The following is a 19,500-nucleotide window of genomic DNA, read 5'->3' as shown; positions in this document are numbered from 1 at the left end:
TAATAGGTCGTGTTGTTGGGCTTGACTTCATGCACAACACGGGCCGTATAGCGCACACATAATGCACAACAAATGAAAGCAAGTCTACAAAACAATGAATAATAAAAAAGAAATCCGTCACACAGGGAGATGCAGCGGGAACGATGGTTTCCTCCTGTTCGGACAAATGCGGTACACGTTGACCTTGACGTCGACACAAATCCCACGACAATGAAGGCAAGCGCTGTCGAGTCCGACTTTCGCCTCCTGCCTGCCTAATGTCTAACCAGTGGACAATAGAGCAGGGGTGGACTCCGTGGTGCAAGTTCGTAGTCGTTGGCACAGCGAAACGCAAGCAGGAAAACTCCACTCTTAACGATGCCAGCGGAAAGCTACAGAGCGCGGTCGCTTGGCCTTTTATATTAGTTAATAAAACACGCATGCTCCGACCGCCACTGCTTGTCTCGTCAAATTATAAGGTTCCTCAGGCATGGTACGATACTCTGATACTCTTGCACACGTAACGTATTGCTACGGACCATTATTTACGATGACGAAGAGGCCAGTAGTGTAACGATCACGACGATTAGAGGCTAGCGCGGGCTATTGCCTCTTGGCCAATTGCGGCGTATCTGTTTGTAAATATAACCGTACACGTATAGCTTCTCGTCTGCGTCTTCCTACGTAACATATATGGTGGAGGTGGACGTTCCCTGTACCTCGTCACGGATATTGGTAGTGGACGGTTCGGAGAACAGATACGAAACGCAGCACGCGCACGTGACATACGCACATAAAGTACTGTAAACGTATAACACAAATGTGTGCGCAACATGCAATATTCTTTACAACAACATAAACGCGTTACAATGAGACTGCCTATACATCAGTGCGAACGAAACAGCGCTAGCACTTAACACAGGCAGCTGGGCCACTGGGAATTATGGTATACAAATAAAACACTGAAATGTAAAAGGCACTTTCTTTTCAGAAAAAAAAAAAAATGCTCGTATGGTGTATGTAAATACGCTGATGTCGCCAAACTACTCGCAAATGCCACTGTCCTCAAGAAATGCTTTTTTTTTTTTAAAGCTGGTAGAAAGCACTGTTGTATTGCATTGGTTCGCACCATGATGCTGGTAATATGGTTAACCCGAATTGTTTCCCATCGAATAGCGTCAGTGATGATTTCAGTCTTGTCTTGGCATGTCGTGAGGACATTCCGAAGATGACGACATGCGCCGTCGATCGTCCCCAGTTCTCAATGCCCTAGAATATGCACGAGACATACCGGCAGATGGAAAGCGTGTTAAACATTATGAAAACTCGCTTGAGCAATCTCTCGGCCTACTAACGTATTTTGCAAACAAACAAACGAACAAATTCACGCAGAAACCGTCGAAAAAATGAATGAACGAATGAATAGCTGGGCCTCCCGCCCTCGTGCGCTCGGTGGGCAACATTGGCAGCGTTCGCTCGAAACATTCGTTTGAACTCTTCGCTGCATCCTAGGTTTTCAACTTGTGCCAACATTTGAGCGGATAACGTGCAAAAGTGGGTGCATAAATGGAGCAAGATGCAGCTTCTCGCGTCAATTTTCGTATTTATAAGTATGTTCGTTTACTACCTCTATCGTGAACTTTCTGTAGTGATTGCCAGCTGTGTTAGCCACTACAACCAGTCAACAGTAGGTTTTCGGTGTATACATGTACGGACGCGTGTAAAGCAAACCAAGGATAGACATGACTTTAGTTAAAACCCCAACCAAATGAACACGATGTTGGGCCATAGTTTTCGCGATTTTAACAGATAAGTACTAGGTTTACATCGCTTGCTCACTCGCAGCATTTAAGAGAACGTCGGTTGGTACAGCTCATCGAAACCAAGTGTGGACGGCTTCATTAGTCATCCCCGAGCGAGTACTCGCCGTCGCTGACAGTTCCACGACGAGCCGTTTCCTTCAGTCTGAAGTTCATCCGGTTTCCGATTCAACAGCGCGGTGAATTTGGTTTCCTCTGAAGAGCTTCAGTCATCGGACTGGTACTGTCACTGTTGGGTTTGAATAACCAACGCCATTCAGTTCCTCAGTTGACGTTTTCTGCTCTTCAAGCCGACCTGAGCACATTCGCCTACACTTTGCAGCTTAGTTTCAATACCATAGAGTAGCGCGTGCTTGTGACGGTGGAGCAACTTCTCGCAGACAGGCTTCTATAAGTAAGGAAACCGTGACATCACGGCAGTGGTCTGACTTTCCACATTATCACGGAGGACGGTTACACGCAAGCGACGACGATCGTCGTGTTCACGTTTTGTTTTGTTGGCGGTCGAAAGCAACCATCGACCCCAAAACCATAAAACTAAAGAGCCCCACCGGCTCCCTCTACTGTATCAAATATTGGACCCTCTAATGAAAACAGGCGGGTTTTGGTTCCAGATTTTGAGCGGACAACGCCTCACGCTGATGGCCACGCGGCGTGGTGCATCATGGGATCGCGCTCGTGATTGGCTGACGCTCGAGCCGCATAACAGCAATTCCCGAAGCCACGGTGTACGAATTATAATTATAGGTAGAAGGGCGAGGGAAAAGGGAGGGACGGAAGGCAATGCAGCAACGTCAACTATACGCGCACATCGCGTTTTCAGTGCAGTGACGGCGGGAACGCACGATGCACACATCTTCGGCGACATTTGTTGCCAGCGTGTCATGTACTTGCTTGGCGCTCTTTCGACGGACCTGGTCCCTGTGCGATTAAATCGCACACATGATCATCACCATGCCATACATAACAATAAACAAATCAATTGGACAACCGATTCAACCGACAACCGATTGGGAAGAATTTGCTGACTAAAGCTACGCTGGCTATCGCTAACAGTCAACCAAGAATATTATCAAGTATGTTGACGCCTAATAATACATCTCTGAACAGCCTTCGTAACCACCCTACGCATCAGTCGTGTAAGTAATAGTGTGGGCCCTACAGGAACACGTCACTTGCGCTTCGGCTTCGTTATTCGCTCGGATATAGCCTCGTCTTGCAAGTTCGGTTGAGCTGCACCGAACGGGACGGCCGCGTTTCGCATCGTTATGCAGCTGCAGCTGCTGCTGCCTCTGTCAGACATGAAGCTGCTTCCTCCTCCTCCTATCTAACAAGCAGAAAGGACAAACCAGGAAAGTGCGCCGGTGCGTATACGCGCAATCAATTTCTCCATCGCGAGATGTCGTGTCCTGCGTTGCAAATCGCTCCGTCGTAGACTGCGCGCTTTTTTCTTTCCGCGTATCACTGGCGCGCCACACTACACGGTGTAGTGCGGTGCAGTGTTAGGGAAGCCGGCTTTGTACTTCCTCGGCAGTACCTGCTCCTCGCCATAGGGCTAGTATTAAATTAAGTTAGTTAAATTGAGTTTTACACGTGCCGTAGCCATGATATAATTATAAGGCACGCCGTATTGGGGGTGGGGGTTCTTTAACGCGCTCCCAATGCGTGGTACACGGGCGTTTAGTTAGTATGGTGCTAAGCGCTACATTGCTTCGCAGTAGCTTGCCGCTCTTTGTGCCAACTCGATGGCTGCGGTACCCCGCCACAGTAGGGCGGGAGTCGAACCCACTACCTCGTACCAAGCAGCGAAACACACGTGTGTTTCGCTGCTTAGTACGAGGTAGTGGGTTCGACTCCCGCCCTACTGTGGCGGGGGAAATGAAAAGCAATACGCGTGCATTGAGCAACGGGTGCACGTCAGAAAGAATCCTAGGTGGTCAGAATTCACCCGAAGCCGAGCTGCAGCCTTTTCTAACGCGTCGTTTTGGGACGTGAAACTCTACCGGCGGACCGGCTAGCCAACCAGCCAGACAGACAACCAACCGACCTCTCAACTAATTAATCTACCAATAAAGGTGCAATTCAAGACATTTTTCATTCTATCAATCAAGCTACCGACAAAAGAAAAAGTCGAACATCCGCTGAATCAATCGAACATCCGCTGAATCAATCGAACATCCGCTGAATCAATCGAACATCCGCTGAATCAATCGAACATCCGCTGAATCAATCGAACATCCGCTGAATCAATCGAACATCCGCTGAATCAATCGAACATTCGCTGAATCAATCGAACATTCGCTGAATCAATCGAGCATCCGCTGAATCAATCGAACGTCCACCGAATAAGTCGAACGGCCCTTAATCAGTCGAACGTCATCCGAATGAGTTGAACGTCATCCGGATGAGTTGAACGTCATCCGAATGAGTTGAACGTCATCCGAATGAGTTGAACGTCATCCGAATGAGTTGAACGTCATCCGAATCAGTGAGACGTCATCCGAATCAGTCGAATGTCATCCGAATCAGTCGAATGTCATCCGAATCAGTCGAACGTCCTCCAAATCAACCGAAAATCCACCGAGTCAATCAAACGCCCACTCAAACAATAAAAAAAAAGATCAATAAAATAAATAACGCAGTCAGTCGGTGAGTGAGCGAGCGAGCTAGCAGGTTTGTAGTTTGCTTGGCGCGTAGTCGGTAGGTCACCTCTGAAAGAGTTGGAGCGAGGAATCGCGTGTCTCGCTTCGGCACCGACGAAAGAGTCGCGTGCGCGTGTACGTGAGCAGCGTCCGCGTTTGTTGTGGCCTCACGAATGTGTCCCGGGCAGCCGTTGGCGAGAGGCGATGCGCACAACACGCTTGGGCGTTATGCGCACACTGCACCCGTTGGGGGCTGTTCTTGTTTTTGCTGCCAGCTTCCTCGATTCTTGAAAGTGCGTTCGAATGGCGAGAGCGGTCAGGCACGTGCGGTCGATATGGCAAATAAGACGGCAAGAAAAAGCAACATATTGTCCCGTTCCTTGCTTTTTCTTTCACGTGTTGCTTCACTGGAAAGCTCGACGCCAAGATGACCTCCAGTATCGCTGACATGGCGTGTACTGCAAACTTCTTCGAACCGATACTGCTTGGTTAAGGTTGATGATTATTAACGAAAGATGGCAGCAGCAGAAATGCGTTAGCGCGTATTTATTTTTTCCACAAAAGCCTCTCGCGCAACGGCTATACTGGGAACACACGCGAGACCGCTTTCGATCAGATTTAGTTCTTGAAAAAATGGGGGCAGTAAGTTTTCAACATCCCACGGAAACCACGAGAACAAATAGAATAGACGAGAGAATATTTGTGTGCTTGTGTTCATGTGCGTATCGTGTTCCTTGAGATGGTTATTTCTATTTTTTCTTGTGTAACGATCCTAGGTTTTTGGAATTGCCGGCTCTGACGTAGCCTACCTTCCCATGTTGCTGCATCTAAAAACGAAAGGTGCAAGCAAACAAACAGCATTAGGGTTGCACACCCAACTATTCGTAAAGAAATGGAAAGCAAAGGAGCGTTTGCGTATGAAGCTCTTGGTTCTGAGTTATCACGAAGGACTCGTTTTGTGACGAGACGTGTGCGTGTCTGTGCACGTGTGAGCGCGCACATGTACATCCACATGCACAACTTCTGAACTAAGGAGCTGAAACGTATTAACTAGGCCCCCGTACCGTTTGCTATACTGGGGAACGGGGATGAAAGGAGCTAGGGTGATCCCTGCCCACCGTGGTTGCTTTGTGGCTTTGGTGTTGCGCTGTTGAGAACGAGGTCGCGGGATCAAATCCGGGCTACGGCGGCTGCATTTCGATGGCGGCGAAATGCGAAAAACACCCGTGTACTTAGATTTAGGTGCACGTTAAAGAACCGCCAGGTGGTCAAAATGAATCCGGAGTCCTCCACTACGGCGTGCGTCATAACGGGATCGTGGTTATGGCACGTAAAAACCACATCATTTAATTGAATGTTTTAATTGAAAGTTATCCCTTCATTATACCAGCCCTGGTGCCGCATTTTGGTCACCCTACATACTCTGCGCCACTGTGAAAAGGAGCAGTTACGTGTTGTAACAGCGATTCTTACAAACGTGCGAGTCAGAAGTTCAGAAGTTCACCCGCTGCTCCTTTTTTTTTTTGTGGAGTTGTCATACAAAGAAATCGCGCTTATGGAATGTTTATTTCAGCGCAAGGGTAGGAACTACCAGCTCTAAAAAGCAAATCGGGCATGTGTTCAGGTTTACACTGGCATCTTCTTCATCTTCTGCTTCATCATCACATATTTATGTCCATTGCCAGGACGGCCTATCCCAGCGGTTTCAAGTTACCCCCTGTCTTGCGCTAGTTGATTCCAATTTGCACCTGCACGTTTCCTAATTTCGTCACCCCACCCAATTTTCCGCCGTCCTCGACTGCGCTTTCCTTCCCTTGGCACCCATTCTGTAGCTCTAGTGTTCCACCATTTAGCGTCTACATCTTTGCATACTTCGCGTCTATTAGTTTCTCGATGTTGACAATACCGTGAAAGAGAACCTCCTGACGTCAGCACTTCGTTAGAGCGTCAGCACTTCGTTAGAGCGTCAGCACTTCGTTAGAGCGTCAGCACTTCGTTAGAGCGTCAGCACTTCGTTAGAGCGTCAGCACTTCATTAGAGCGTCAGCACTTTATTAGAGCGTCAGTTATCGAGAGGGAAGGTTTCAGGTTCGACACTGTAAGAGTGACACTGTGTTAAGAGTGTTTAAGGCTATTTTCCGGAATATGCAATTGCGGAGCTCGAGGTCGAGGATTCGACACCCGGTCGCCGCGGCCGCATTTCGATGGGGACAAAATAGAAAAATAACGATCATGTACTTACGTACATGTGCAGGTTAGAAAAACGCCAGTTGGTTAAGGTTATTGCAACGGCCTCCACTACGACGTCCTTCACAAAGCACCATGCAGTTCCGGAACGTTGACCTCAAGAAGACAAAGCACGTTACTTTTGATTTTGATACCTCAAAATGTACATTTCAGAGCGGGAAACGTAACGCAAAGTCCACAATAATGTTTTTGACATGCTGGAGCGAAAAATCAGTCGATCGCTCAGAAAACCAATCTTGAGTTAATTACTATACTAACGCTCTTTAACTCAAATAACATAGCGTTTTTCTTTCCAATTCTTTTTTTTTTTGGGGGGGGGGGGGGGAGTGGAGGGGTACGATTGCACTAGCAACGGCCTGGGTGTGGAACGGCGTTTGGGCTTTGTGGGGTTAAACTCCACCAATTTTATCTTGTTTCATCGTTGATATGTCAAGAGAATGCCGATCGTAGGTTCTCACCCACCCTCTTTCCGTATGTCACCGTTGCAGGGCCCTGGTGTTTCTGGCCCACGGCTACGCCGAGCACTGCCACGTCCCCTGCTACGACTCACTGGCCAGGAGGCTCGTCGAGCTGGGATGCTATGTGTTCGCTCACGATCACGGTACGCTCACGCCCGTCGCCGCCTCGTTAAAACAGTAATTAATGATCGCAGGCATACGTAATTTTCGCAAGACATCCAGATCTGTCCTCAGTGTACACTGAGTACAGGGACGTGGTCAGAGCCGGTACTCTCTGTTTCTGTATGTGTCTGTGTTTGGTTGCGTCTCTTTCTCTGTGTGTATTTCTCTGTGTGTCTGTCCATCTCCCGAGAAAAAAAAATTCACAGTCGGCCTTGTGACAAATACATAAAAGTTTATCAGTATTTTCGAGGCTCAATGCCCGTGTCGCTCGATTATCATCGGAAGGACCCACGTTCACGGTCTTTGGCAAGACATGCCCCGACTATTCAGTGACGTGTACCCATACAGGGTCTCCTTGGGGGTCTCCTTGGTGAACTGATGAGACGCAAGTCCTAAAGATACCAGCGTTGCTTTTACCCCCCCCCCCCCCTTCCCCCCTCAAATAAACATGAGTGCCACGAAGACAAAGTGTACCGTGGCCTCGGGAATTCGTCGCCGAGAGCGAGCTACATATCCGGTTAGCTTCTTTCAAATCTCCTCATCGACTCTTTAGCAGTGCATACACGCAGAGTAACGTTTCCACTACGGACCGCAGTGCGGGACTGGTCACATTATCGGCTCAACGCTGTAGAATTGGTATGGCCCTCTGACCTAAACTAAGCAAGCCTTTCACGGTTCTGCTTTCATCTGGCGGCATACGTGCACTGCGTATTCCCTAACCGTGACTACGCTAATGGGCGCCCATGCAAATGTCGCGAGCCACGAAAGCACGCACATGTTTCCTTGTGCCGCGACCTGGATTCAATGCGGCGCGCGAGGCGACATGGATACGTTTGCACGCACCGGCCAACGGATGAACAGAAGCGATGAAAGCCCGTACGTGCTACAGCCTCTTAAGTTTCTCGCGGAAACTAGCCTGGCGGGGCACTTCTGGCTCGCGTGCCCTGTAATCCCACATCCTGCACGCCGGATGGGTTAAACCGTTCTAGCTGTGACGCCAACCGAGATGGATGGTCGTGTCTAGTGATTCAAGTAGGTACAGTCACCCGCAAACGTTTACGAGACACGCGGGATTTGCGAAAGAGCCAAGTTGCCGCGAAGCCTGTGCCCGTGGCCTCTAATTAAAAGCTTTGATCCGTAGCAGTTCTTGCGAACTACACTGTGACCCATTCAATTAGAAGCGCTACGCCTTAATTTTTTTGTGAAACCCGTGCCCCGTAAACTTTTGCAGGAGACTGTACATCCCTACCAACACCGCTGAGCGAAAGAACCACTTCTTGCTGTTAGAGGAACTAACCCGAGCCCGGCCGCTTTTAAGGATGCATATATGTCGTGCGCCGGTAAACAACGGTAATTGGAGATCAATGGGAGAGACCTCCGTCCTGCAGTCAAATAGGCGGCTCCTGCTTCTGCTGCTGCTGATGATGATATGCCATGTCATGAAATTTCGCGGGGCGCCATGGGACTGTTGCGAGAGACAGGCTCAGGATAATATGGAACCGATGGACATCTTAGTGGGGCAACCACTGAAATCTTTTTTCTTGAAACGCCTAGACAAACGCAGAAAGATACCGGCGTTTACAGTCAAGCAAATTGCAGAGCTAATTAATATAGCAGCGATTCCAACAACCCGGAGTTGTTGTTGCTGTTGTCTTCAATCTGGACCATCATGCAGTTGATGGTATCTTGACATCACAACAGAGCCGAGGAATGGGCGTACAAAAAAAAAAAAAAAAAAAAAAAAGAAAAAAGAAGAAAGAAATATTTGTCGACATGCATGGATGCGCACGGTAGACTGAAGCGCGCGCGATGTTTCTTACCCAAAAGTAAGAGAGGTACACTTGCACATTGTTCGTTACTCCTCCCCCTCCTCCCCCCCAACACCCACTTCTCTGTCCTCTTCTTTTACAGCGAAGCTGTATACCTCTACCGTCCAAGAAAATTTTCGTGTCGTAAGCAAAAAAAGAAAAAAACCTCCGCATACGTGCGCCGATCCTGGAGATAGTGCAACACCGGCCCGATCCGCGTTGGAGGTGCAGTTCGCCATTAAGGGTCCCACATACAGAGCTTCGCTGGTCATCCTTCTTCACAGAGTGGAAGGGCACTGAGTTTTTTTCTTTTGGCCGCATGGTACACTTCACCTGCTCCCATAGCGGCTTACGGTCCACACACACACACACGGCCAGGCTATGCGGCGCGTTATCTTTCGTCAGCAATTAGCATGTCGCGTAATTGACATGATCGCAGACACGCGCTGACGCCGCCGGCAACCGAAGTGACGAAATCGCCGTTAGGAGGAAACGACAGTGGCCAAGCTTCCCGTGGCCGGTGTCTGGAACCACGCCAGCGGATCGAGCCGCACGAGGATCCTTTTTCTTACACACCGGCGTAAGGCTTTGCGGTGACCGCTGTTGAAGGTCGACGCTGCGTGCATTCCACCACGTGACGCTGTTACCGCGTAGCGTTTTTACGATGCCCTTTGCCCTCGCCGATGAGGTGTGCGAGGAGGCGGTGACGCCGTCGCTCTCTCGAACCCGCGTCGACTCGGCTGATCTTGCGAGAGCGAGACGCCATAACACATGATCCCCCCCCCCTCTCTTCTCTCGGCCAGGGCTTGCGATCTCTCCGACACTTCCTACACGTGCACCTCTCTTGTGCTGCACTTTCATCCAGAGCCGTTGATGCAAATACTTACGCGGTGGGTGTGCGCTGGTGCGTAGGGAGAGCATTAAAAGTAGAGCTGCGACTCTCCGATATCGCATGACTTCGCTGAGAACTTGTGGAAGTGAAGACACGCGGAAGATGTGAAGTATACAAAAAAAAAAAAAAAGCTCGCCAGTTAGATTGTACTCTGTACCGGGGCCCAGGTATACTGCCGTAAAAAGACGGAGGCCCGTCGTTCATGAGGAACGACCTGCAGTTCCTCTATATTTTAACGTTTTTATTTTTCTCTCCCTCTGTCCTCGTAAGTTACTTACTACAGACGTCGTCCAATATACTGGAGTGACGGCCGGCGTACAACACTGTAGTGGGGCCGTTCGTTTTCATCTATTTTCGACAGCCTGAATTCGTTTGCGTTAGTTAATCCAGCGTGCGTGCTCTGTATCACCCAGCCCAATCATCTTACTGCTATGGCAGTAGCAGTAAGATAATTAAGTAGGGTGCAATTTAGTTGTAAGGAGGGTGCAATTTAGTAGTAAGTAGGGTGCCGTAGGGTGCAAGTAAGTAAGTAGGGTGCAATTTTGTTTGGGAGTGCAGTTAAAACTGCACGGCTTGTAATAAAGTGCAGTACTCAATCGCACCGACACCGGGGGTCGTTTACAACGCGATTTTAGGCTTACGTAAAAACAATTGACAAATTACAAATTTGTCAATTGTTCGCACGTAAGCATATAATCACACTGTAGACAACCGCCGGTATCGGCGCTGTTGAGTGCTGATCCCGAGAGAAACCAGTTTCACACACTTGTAAAGTTATTATGCAAGCTCTGAAATGCTTGTTTTAGTGATATGCTGGTCGCTCACTTTTTTTTTTTGCATGCATAGCTTGTCGCTGAAAATGAAATGCGAAGCGAAGCTTCCCCCTGCATACTCCATTGGTCTCGCAGAACATACGTTTAATCGATGGTGCCAGCTTTGTCTTCCCGCGGTCGGGCGTGCGACATCTCCGGTTTTGCGTCAAGCCCGAGCTTATGCGGCAGAAGTAGGTCGTCCTTTACTTAGAAATGATTGCCATGAGCGTACATGCAGATTACCAAATATAGGCTGGCGAAGATGTTACAATGTGCGGTGTCCTGCCTCGATCGGTCGATGACGTATGCTATAGAAGGTAATTCCGCGCGTGTCCGAGCCATTTACGGAAGCGAGACACGAGAAGCTCCTTGTAATGAAAGGTATTTGATGAATTTGAGAGGCAAATTCTGACATTCAGCGCCCAGAACAGCATCGGCGTGGGTGTTGTCTTTGCCACCGTCAAATGGCCATTCGGTATCGCGAGCTCTTACAAGGCTCTTACAGCTCGCGAGCTCTTACATATGCCTTGGGGTAAGGCATATGTTTGAATCTTTCCGGGCTTCCACATAATGGAAATCGTTGTGTGTTGCAAGCAATCACATCGTGTATTGCAAAACTTGGCAGTCGCTTAGCTCGGCTATGCCAGGATATACGTAGCGAAAGCTAAGGCATAGCATGGTTAGCCTTGGTTAATCTTGATTGCAAGTGCAGGTTAGTCTGGTTGTCTAGCTGTTTTGCGGCGTTTAGCCAGTCGTTCGGCGCGCTGTTCGTCTGTTTACTGGGCGATTCGCTTCTTCATCCCGTTCCGGTGCCGATTCCAGGCCTCCTCCTGCTTATCAGAATTGTCGCCGTCCATACTGCCGCCTCAACTGTGGTTGCGGCGCACGCGAGCTCTCCTTTTTCAATCCGACATGTTATCAGGCATGCGACGCAGCTGGCAAAGCGAGCGGAGGCGAGCGCAACGACGAGGAACGCGGTGTGACGTCATGTGCCTCCTCGGAGCACGGCCACGGCGAAATCGCAAGTTCGCGGCTTTAAAAGCTTTCGCTTTAAAAAAAATATAAAAAAATGTGCTAGTGAAATTAGGGCAGTCATGAGACGACAGTAAAGTACGACCATTCTTAGATCGCTGTATAGTAAAGAGCTGCTAACGAATAACTAGCCCGGCGATACGCAAGTAGGCACGTCGACTTTGAAGAAAGGGCAAGAAATAAAAAAAAAAAAAACTAAGGATAGCGTGTAGGTGACGCGAAGGATTAGAAGTACACGACGCATAACCGGTGAAGTGGCGCAAGCACTGCGCGCATTTGAGCTGAGTTTTTTTTTTTTTTCATCTCGCGTTTCTTAAGCGATTTGACATCGATAATTTCTTCAAAATCTTAAACAACAGAGGAACGTTACAACGCGCTTCAGTTTACGGCAGATGTATTAGCGTACAAGCACTTACTGAATCTTTCCAGCAGCTCTGCGTGATACATCGGCCGAGTGAAGTGCAGGTGCAGTGTGGTTTCGAATGCGCAAATTAACTTCCTTATTGGCGACGGCGCATTCCAAGCGTAAAAGTTGCCGTAGTAGATAGCCTCTCGTGGTTAGACTTCGCAACGCTGTTAATTTGCATCGGGTTAATTAATGCACGCCCGTCTTAGCGGTTCGCGTGGTTCTGTAAGAGCCACCGTATACCTCGGTGACGTTGCAGAGCCGGTTTGTATGACACTGCCCAGATGTTATCCATCCATGGGGGTTTACCAGGAAACACTTATCATGCGGTGCTAATGAGAAATTATGGCCGCGCGACAGCGATAACTTTCAGGAAGTGCGATTCTCTCCAATGTGCGTTTGCAGTTGGCCACGGCAAAAGCGACGGTCCGCGAGGCATCGTCAAGTCGGCCGACATCTACGTGGACGACATCTTGACACACGTCGACTTGGTCAAACAGAAGTTCCCGGGCACGCCAGTCTTCCTGTTCGGGCATTCCATGGTTGGTAAATTCCGCAATTTGCCTTTTCACTCATCCTAAAGCATAAGCTAAAAAAGATGTACTGCAATGTCTATTTGCTTGCGAAATTTGATTTATTTTTCACACCTGTATTGTTGTGCGCACTTTCCTATAGTGTTGATGACACCGCAGTCGGCCGTATTCTTTGTATAGTCGCTGGCATATATTTGTAACTTAAGCTCTATTCAACTCAAGTTAGTTGCCTTTTTACAGGCTACACAGCGTTTTTTTTTTACAATCGTGAACACGCACTTAGTTCCTCGTCCGCATGTTGTTCCTGCAGCTTTGCCTTAAATCGTCACTATCTTCCCGAGCAGCTTCCCGTCACGTGTGGGCCTGGGAAGCGTGCATCGGCTATGTTATCGGGGAATTGTGAGTCTTGTACACGTTACAGAAAAAAAAAGAGTAATTGATTACAGTAACTTCATTTACAAACGTATTCGATTACGGTGGTTAATTACTGACCAACGGAAGTAATCGAGCAATTATTAAAACTGCAACCTATTGCATTTGCGTTGCATTTCATTCCCCGGTCCTTAACGTCGCACACAAACAGTGAGCAGAACGAGCTGGCCTACAGCTCTTTCAGTGCGACCTCTGCAGACCACCTTATCTTCGCAATTCGTTGCTCGCTCGAAGTGCTGATCGACACAAGGTCGGTGTCGTAACGCACGAACACAAAACGCGCGATGCTGTGGTGGCTTCGATGCCGCGATGTTTGCGTCTCTCTCCCCTGCGAAGCGCGGAGCTACGCCGTGGCTAGGACTCGGAGGGGGGGGGGGGAAGTCGCTTTCGACAGGGCCAACCAAGACCCGAAACAATCGTCCGCAAAGGCTCACTCACGCTATAGGCCGACCCGACACCGGTTTCGGTCTGCCGACTGTCGGCGACAGCGTTTTTTATTTTTTACCTCCGCGTCGGCGCCTCTGTCATGTTGTACCGATGTCGAGCTCTCCGCCGAGCGTCGGCAGATTTTTGGCGTCGGCGCACAGTGTGACAGAGGCGCCGACACGAAGGTTAAAAAACAAAACAAAAAAAAAAAAAACCGCTGTCGCCCACAGTAGGCAGACCGAAATCGGTGTCGGGTCGGCCTATAGCGTGAGTGAGCCTTAAGCGATTCCCAAGGATCTTCTGGTTAACCTCTCTGCCTCATCCCTTTTCTGATTCTCTTTCCCGCTAAGCAGCCGCCATATGATACTGAGTCATCAGTCGTGGCAGATATATTTACTGGATGATCATAATCATGCGAGAAATGAGCCCTGCACCTGTATTCACCATAGAAAATGTAACACGAACATTCCAGCAAAAAGAAAAAAAAAACAATGAGAGGGGTGACTAGAAGGATATTATTGCCCGTGCAAGTTCTATAGCTTTTGCAAGCTGACAACCGGCACTGGCTTCTCTTTCAGTCGCAAAGTGCCAAGGTACCCAAGTTCTGACGTGTTAATGAAATTGACGAAGAGGCGTCCATTTAAACGAACCGGACCCAATAGTATGCGACCTTGTTTACATTGCAAAGAATACTGGAGCTTCACCACGTGCACAAATTTTTTCTTCGAGTGCATGTGCTCGAATTATGTGCAGCGACAGGTTCAGTGAATTCGCTGTAGAGGGCGCAGCTCCCGCGCAACGAAGTGAGCCAACGTCCCGCATCTCAGTTACCACGTCTGGAGTGACTGAAAAACAACAGCAACAACGACAGCAACAGCAATAACAGCAACCGCAACAACCACAACAACAACAACCACTACAACAACGGAATAATCTTTAGAACCGTATGCTGCTGGGTCAGTCGATTGACTATCCTTTGCGCGCTGTAGTCTTGCACCCAAGAGCGCAGCCGAACAGTGAACTGTAATGAGCCTGTGCATAACATCGTCATGAATGTTAAACGTTTGCAGTCCCAAAAACGCGAGAATGCTAGCAGAGAATGCAAACCCCTTTCCAAGTATCAGGCCCGACACGATTATCAACCCTGATCCGCAAAAAAAGAGAAAAGAAAAACGAGAATAGAGAGAGAGAGAGAGAGAGAGAGAGAGAGAGAGACGAGCCCAAAACACGCTGCTCACACGCAGCTATTTATAACGCCGAATAGCGCGGGGATGACAGCTCATCTAGCCGTCATTTCGTTCCCCGCAGCAAAGAACGGACTCCACCGCGCAAACGGTTGCACAAAAGATGAATTCCACTTCCAAAAAGATTAGCGAAAAAAAAAAAAATCCCGCCCATGATTGAATTGTCGTTTGCTGAGACGGTCCATGGCTTGGCGTATATTGGCTACAGTCGTTACGCAAACGCCTCACTGAATGCTACAAAGATTAAAGTTTGCAGGACACGATGAAATAAAAGAGCAGGTATGATGACGAACGGAAGCCGCGATCAAAGAGCGGGATCAAATTGGGTCGCTGGAAATCTAAAGCGGAAGGAAAAAAAAAAGAGGTAACGAGAGAACCGGGTATAGATTTATGTCGATCGTAGCAGTTTTCGCGGAATTTGGCAAGGGTGCGGGCGGGCGATGGGTTGCAAGGGCGGCGGGTTCGTGTGGTTGCAGCCTATAGTGCCGAGAAATGAAGAAAAACGGGGATCGAATGGCGCAGAAAGCATCGTCAGCGGAACGTGAGCTTTTCGTGTTTTCTCTTTTTTTTCACCTAGTATTTCTGTTCAGTTGTCGTTGCGTTGGATGAAGCGATGACAAAAAAAAAAAAAAAAAAGGAAAGTACGAACCAATTTCGAATAGAATAAAAGTGGTCCGCAAATTCCACGTTGGGGACTGCGTTCATTTTCTTGCTGACTGCGCTTAGTCTAGGAGCAGCAATAGCATGACGCGGCGTTTTTTTTTGTGCGTGTGTGTGCCTTTTTTGTTTGTTTGGGTCGGGCTTCGATTTGCAGAGGAGGAGCTGCAGAATTTGATAGAAATCAATGCCGATTTGTGCTGTTGGAATGCGCCGTCTCTGAGACGTTAATGAGACACCCAACAGCCAATCTGAAAAGATTTAGACAGCAGTGCTATTTGTCCTGCGCTTTCATTTTTTTTTACAATGAGTTGCTTTTAATACCATTGTTCACCTTGCGGTATCACTTATCCGTTCCCCCTTGACGTACCACTCCTCAGTGTCGACCACTAAGCAGTCCTGCTACATTTTGTTATTGCGAAATCAGAGGTGTGTTTATTAATGCGAAAGCGTTATATGCCCAATTTCTCAAAAATCCGGCCGCGGCGTGACTGAAACACAGCACCAAAAATGGGCGACGGCACAAGGAGTAAAAGAACACGTCAATAAATGCTCGGATCTGACGTCAAATTTCTCAGTGTCTTACACGTCCCGACATCATGTCTTACCTACATGCAAAACCTCACGCGATACTTTTGATGATGTGCGGGTCATCGTGTTCTGTCATGCGCTAACGATCCTTCAATAAGAAATGGCACCACTGCATTCTGCGAATCCATTTCTTGACCAATCCCCCGTAGTGTGTAGGAACCACATACGTGACAGGAAACTACAACAGCCATCACAACCACAACTACAACAGCCACAACCACCACCGCAACCATAACCACCACCACAACCACAACAACCACAACCACAACAACACTCTCGACGCCGAATCATAAATGTAGAAAATGAGATGTACCACCACTATCACGTTTCAAATGGAACGCCATGCACCTTTACAACGTGCACAATGACACGCGAAAGAATATCTAAGCGAAAGCAATTTCACCAAATCGACTGCAATGCTTTCGCATTCCCACACGTAAGCATTCTTAAATGTGTCTGCCGAATTTGTTTGTTTCCTATCACAAACGAGTACAGAGCGGACCAGTTTGCGAGTAATATGAAAACGGAAGGTAGTGGCTCTATTAAAACCTCGGTTCCTTTACCCGGTCACTCGTCGCGCGTTCTTGCTGCACTCTTCCAGCGTTAAAGAAAACGCCTCTTGTGACACTCTTTTACTGTCACAGTTCAAGTGCGATCCTGTTTCGCGAAAGTTTTGAACCGATACTTATAAAATCGCCAGCAGCCAATGAGTATCGTGGGGTGACGCTTTGGTTTGTACCGCGCAAAACTTTGCTAGCTTTGGTCACTGGCACATCCTCACTAGGACGTTGTCTTGCTAAAAGCTCGACAAGACACGCCATTCGAGACACTCAACAGCCCGGTTCTGACAACATGCGTTTATTTTTTCTCAGTGCCTTCAAGATTTCCTTTACCATTGCTACATTTCATGGGCGTCAACGCAGCGCTGTATTAGAGTGGCGTCAGATTAGAGTTCAATGGGCTGTCAGAAGCATCGAGGTCTGCTTACTAGGTCGAAAAGCTGGTTCTTGCGGCGCCTGTCCGACGCTTTCTCGGTAGCGTACACATGAGATACGTGAGATTGAACGAGTGTAGTGTTCCCAGATGTCTTAAATAACCGCTGCACGGCCTTCTAGTTGACATCCTCGGTGTGAAATAATGTTTCTTGTAGTGCCTCCTTCTCTGCCTCCTTTTCTATTCACTTTTCCCTCACCCCCAAAGCAGGGTAACCAACCGGACGCTCGTCTGGTTGACCTCCCTGCCTATCCTCTCTCTCTCTCTCTGTCTGTCTCTTTCTGTATCTGCTTATGTTCATTTAAGTATTCGAAGTCTCTTTGGCATAACAGGGTACCTCCTACATATTCGCGAAGCGTGAAAGTTTCTGAAATTGTACATTTGTCAATGTTGTGTTATTTTATATATATATATATATATATATGCGTTTGTTTTGATATACTCGAAAGTGTACTTCCGTTCTTTTTCTGTGAGAACCTGCATGTACTGTTAACACTTTCGCACACCTATATTTTTGATATCGTAACACTGTACGCAGTAAGCTGTCATAACCAGCTGCCATGACGAAGCAGAAGCTCTGATAATTTGCGCTGGTCGCAGCCCTTTGCTGCGGCATTTGAATGCTAACGACAACGCGAAATTATCCGTTTGATTCGCTTAGATGGTGCGTGTTTCCAGTAACGAAACTAAACATCGGGACAAGGACCATCAGCACACCGGGTAAACAGCGTTTAGCACCGAGCAACCTGAGATGAACAAGCCACCTTAACCCATGTTCATATCGAAGCTGTCATCCCAGTGCACATCGTGGTTCAAAGAGGACGACGGCACCTTAGAAATGTACAGGTCACAACAGGCCACAACAAAACGGCGATGCCAGAAAGAGACAGGCGGTCTGCCGAGGTTTTGCTTTCTTGTTTAACGTTCGCAGACTGCAGAAAAGAACAGTGACCACCTTGCAGAAGGCCCCCGCGTTGTTTCCGCCGCTTCCTAGCTGGAGGCGCTTTCGGAATTTGTGCTTCTGCAACTTTACCACGCAGGTCACACATCTCGACGAAGGTCGCTGGCGGCGTTTTTTGTTCGCTTCAAACCAATTCCGTTTTGACGCCCGTCGCGGAGCAGACTTTCACGCGTCATTTTTCGTCTGCTTCGCGTCGCCTTGAGGGCATGACAGTTTTTGTCGAAACAACGCACACAACGACCACGTTCTGCGTACAAACACCATACGCGGGGTGTCAACAAGCGAGAAAGGTTGCTTGCTTTTCGAAACAGACGACAGGTTGTGTGCCCCTCCAAAACTACTTTCCCCGCCTCTCCCCTCCTCCGGCGCGCCCTTTCCGTTCCGCTGCCAACTCGATGTTATTAAGCTACGGCGGGTGACAGATCGAAACTGTCGAGTGCGGCTCCTTGCGACAGATTTCGTCAGCTGTTCCTTTCGTTCACGCTGTTGAATCTTCGGGTTACCCACCGTCGTCAGACGTGGCGTTAAGATATGATTTCTTTCTTTGTATCTCTGTTGGTGCTGGAAACTGGGGCGCGAGGTTCAATAATCGCGACTTTCGCTAGGTCTAGCTCTGCGTTTTTTTTTTCATAACTGCGTTTGTCTTTATCACGAGTCAAAACTCAGACGCTGCTCTTATATATTCTGCGGGCTTACAAATACTTTCAGCTTTACTCACCTGCTTTGCATTTTCTCGTGCTTTTTTTGAACTGATTTTCGCGAAAAATGTTGCAAGATATAACGCCGATTTATTTTTGCCACTAGTGATGAGTTCGGGCATTCACATGCTCCGATTTTATATATATATATATATATATATATATATATATATATATATATAAATTGTGCGTATGTTAGTCTTCGATGCTCGGAGCACACCTGTCAGCAAGAGTTTAACTTTAAAGCTTGTTTCCTAAACTGAGCTTCTTTTTTTGGCGCCTGCCAACATCGATTTCATTTTCCCCTGTAACATTCCATCCCTAAGCGGCAATTCAATAAGTCCGCCGGGCGGAGTTGGGGATATATGGAGAAGTAACAGAGGCTTATACTTTGTAGCAGTTAACCCTAGAATCGTCTTTACTTTAAAGCTAACGCCGGAAACGAAAGTAAACAGGGTTAACTTTTAGGTTCACACGCGTTAACCATGTTCAACAGCAAAGAAAAACTAGACCCTACTAACTCTTATTTCCCTTTCGAAAACCCCTATTCCGTGTAATCTCTTCATATCATGGCTACACAAAGACAGCAGACAATGAAGCCAAAAGCATTGGGGAAATTACCTGTGGTTGAAACTGAAATGTAGAAAATAATGAAGGGAAACGAAAGTGGACGTAAAGATAACTTTGGCGCGATTGGTAGCGCAACGC

General features: G+C 48.0%; 1 protein-coding gene across 2 annotated transcripts in view; it reads left to right on the top strand.

The window, feature by feature from the left end:
- Positions 1-19,500, top strand: part of LOC126527327 (monoglyceride lipase-like) — a 59,327-nt gene that overhangs the window by 28,360 nt on the left and 11,467 nt on the right. For both annotated transcript variants that reach the window (XM_050175116.2, XM_050175115.2), the window contains exons 3-4: positions 7,176-7,288; positions 12,663-12,799. In XM_050175116.2, coding sequence (XP_050031073.2) covers positions 7,176-7,288; positions 12,663-12,799 — 250 coding nt within the window. The remainder of the gene's footprint in view (positions 1-7,175; positions 7,289-12,662; positions 12,800-19,500) is intronic.

Source organism: Dermacentor andersoni, chromosome 9, assembly GCF_023375885.2.
Source record: "Dermacentor andersoni chromosome 9, qqDerAnde1_hic_scaffold, whole genome shotgun sequence".
Taxonomy (NCBI): domain Eukaryota; kingdom Metazoa; phylum Arthropoda; class Arachnida; order Ixodida; family Ixodidae; genus Dermacentor; species Dermacentor andersoni.
The sequence above is the reverse complement of the archived record's forward strand: the minus strand, read 5'-3'. Positions and strand labels throughout refer to the sequence as shown.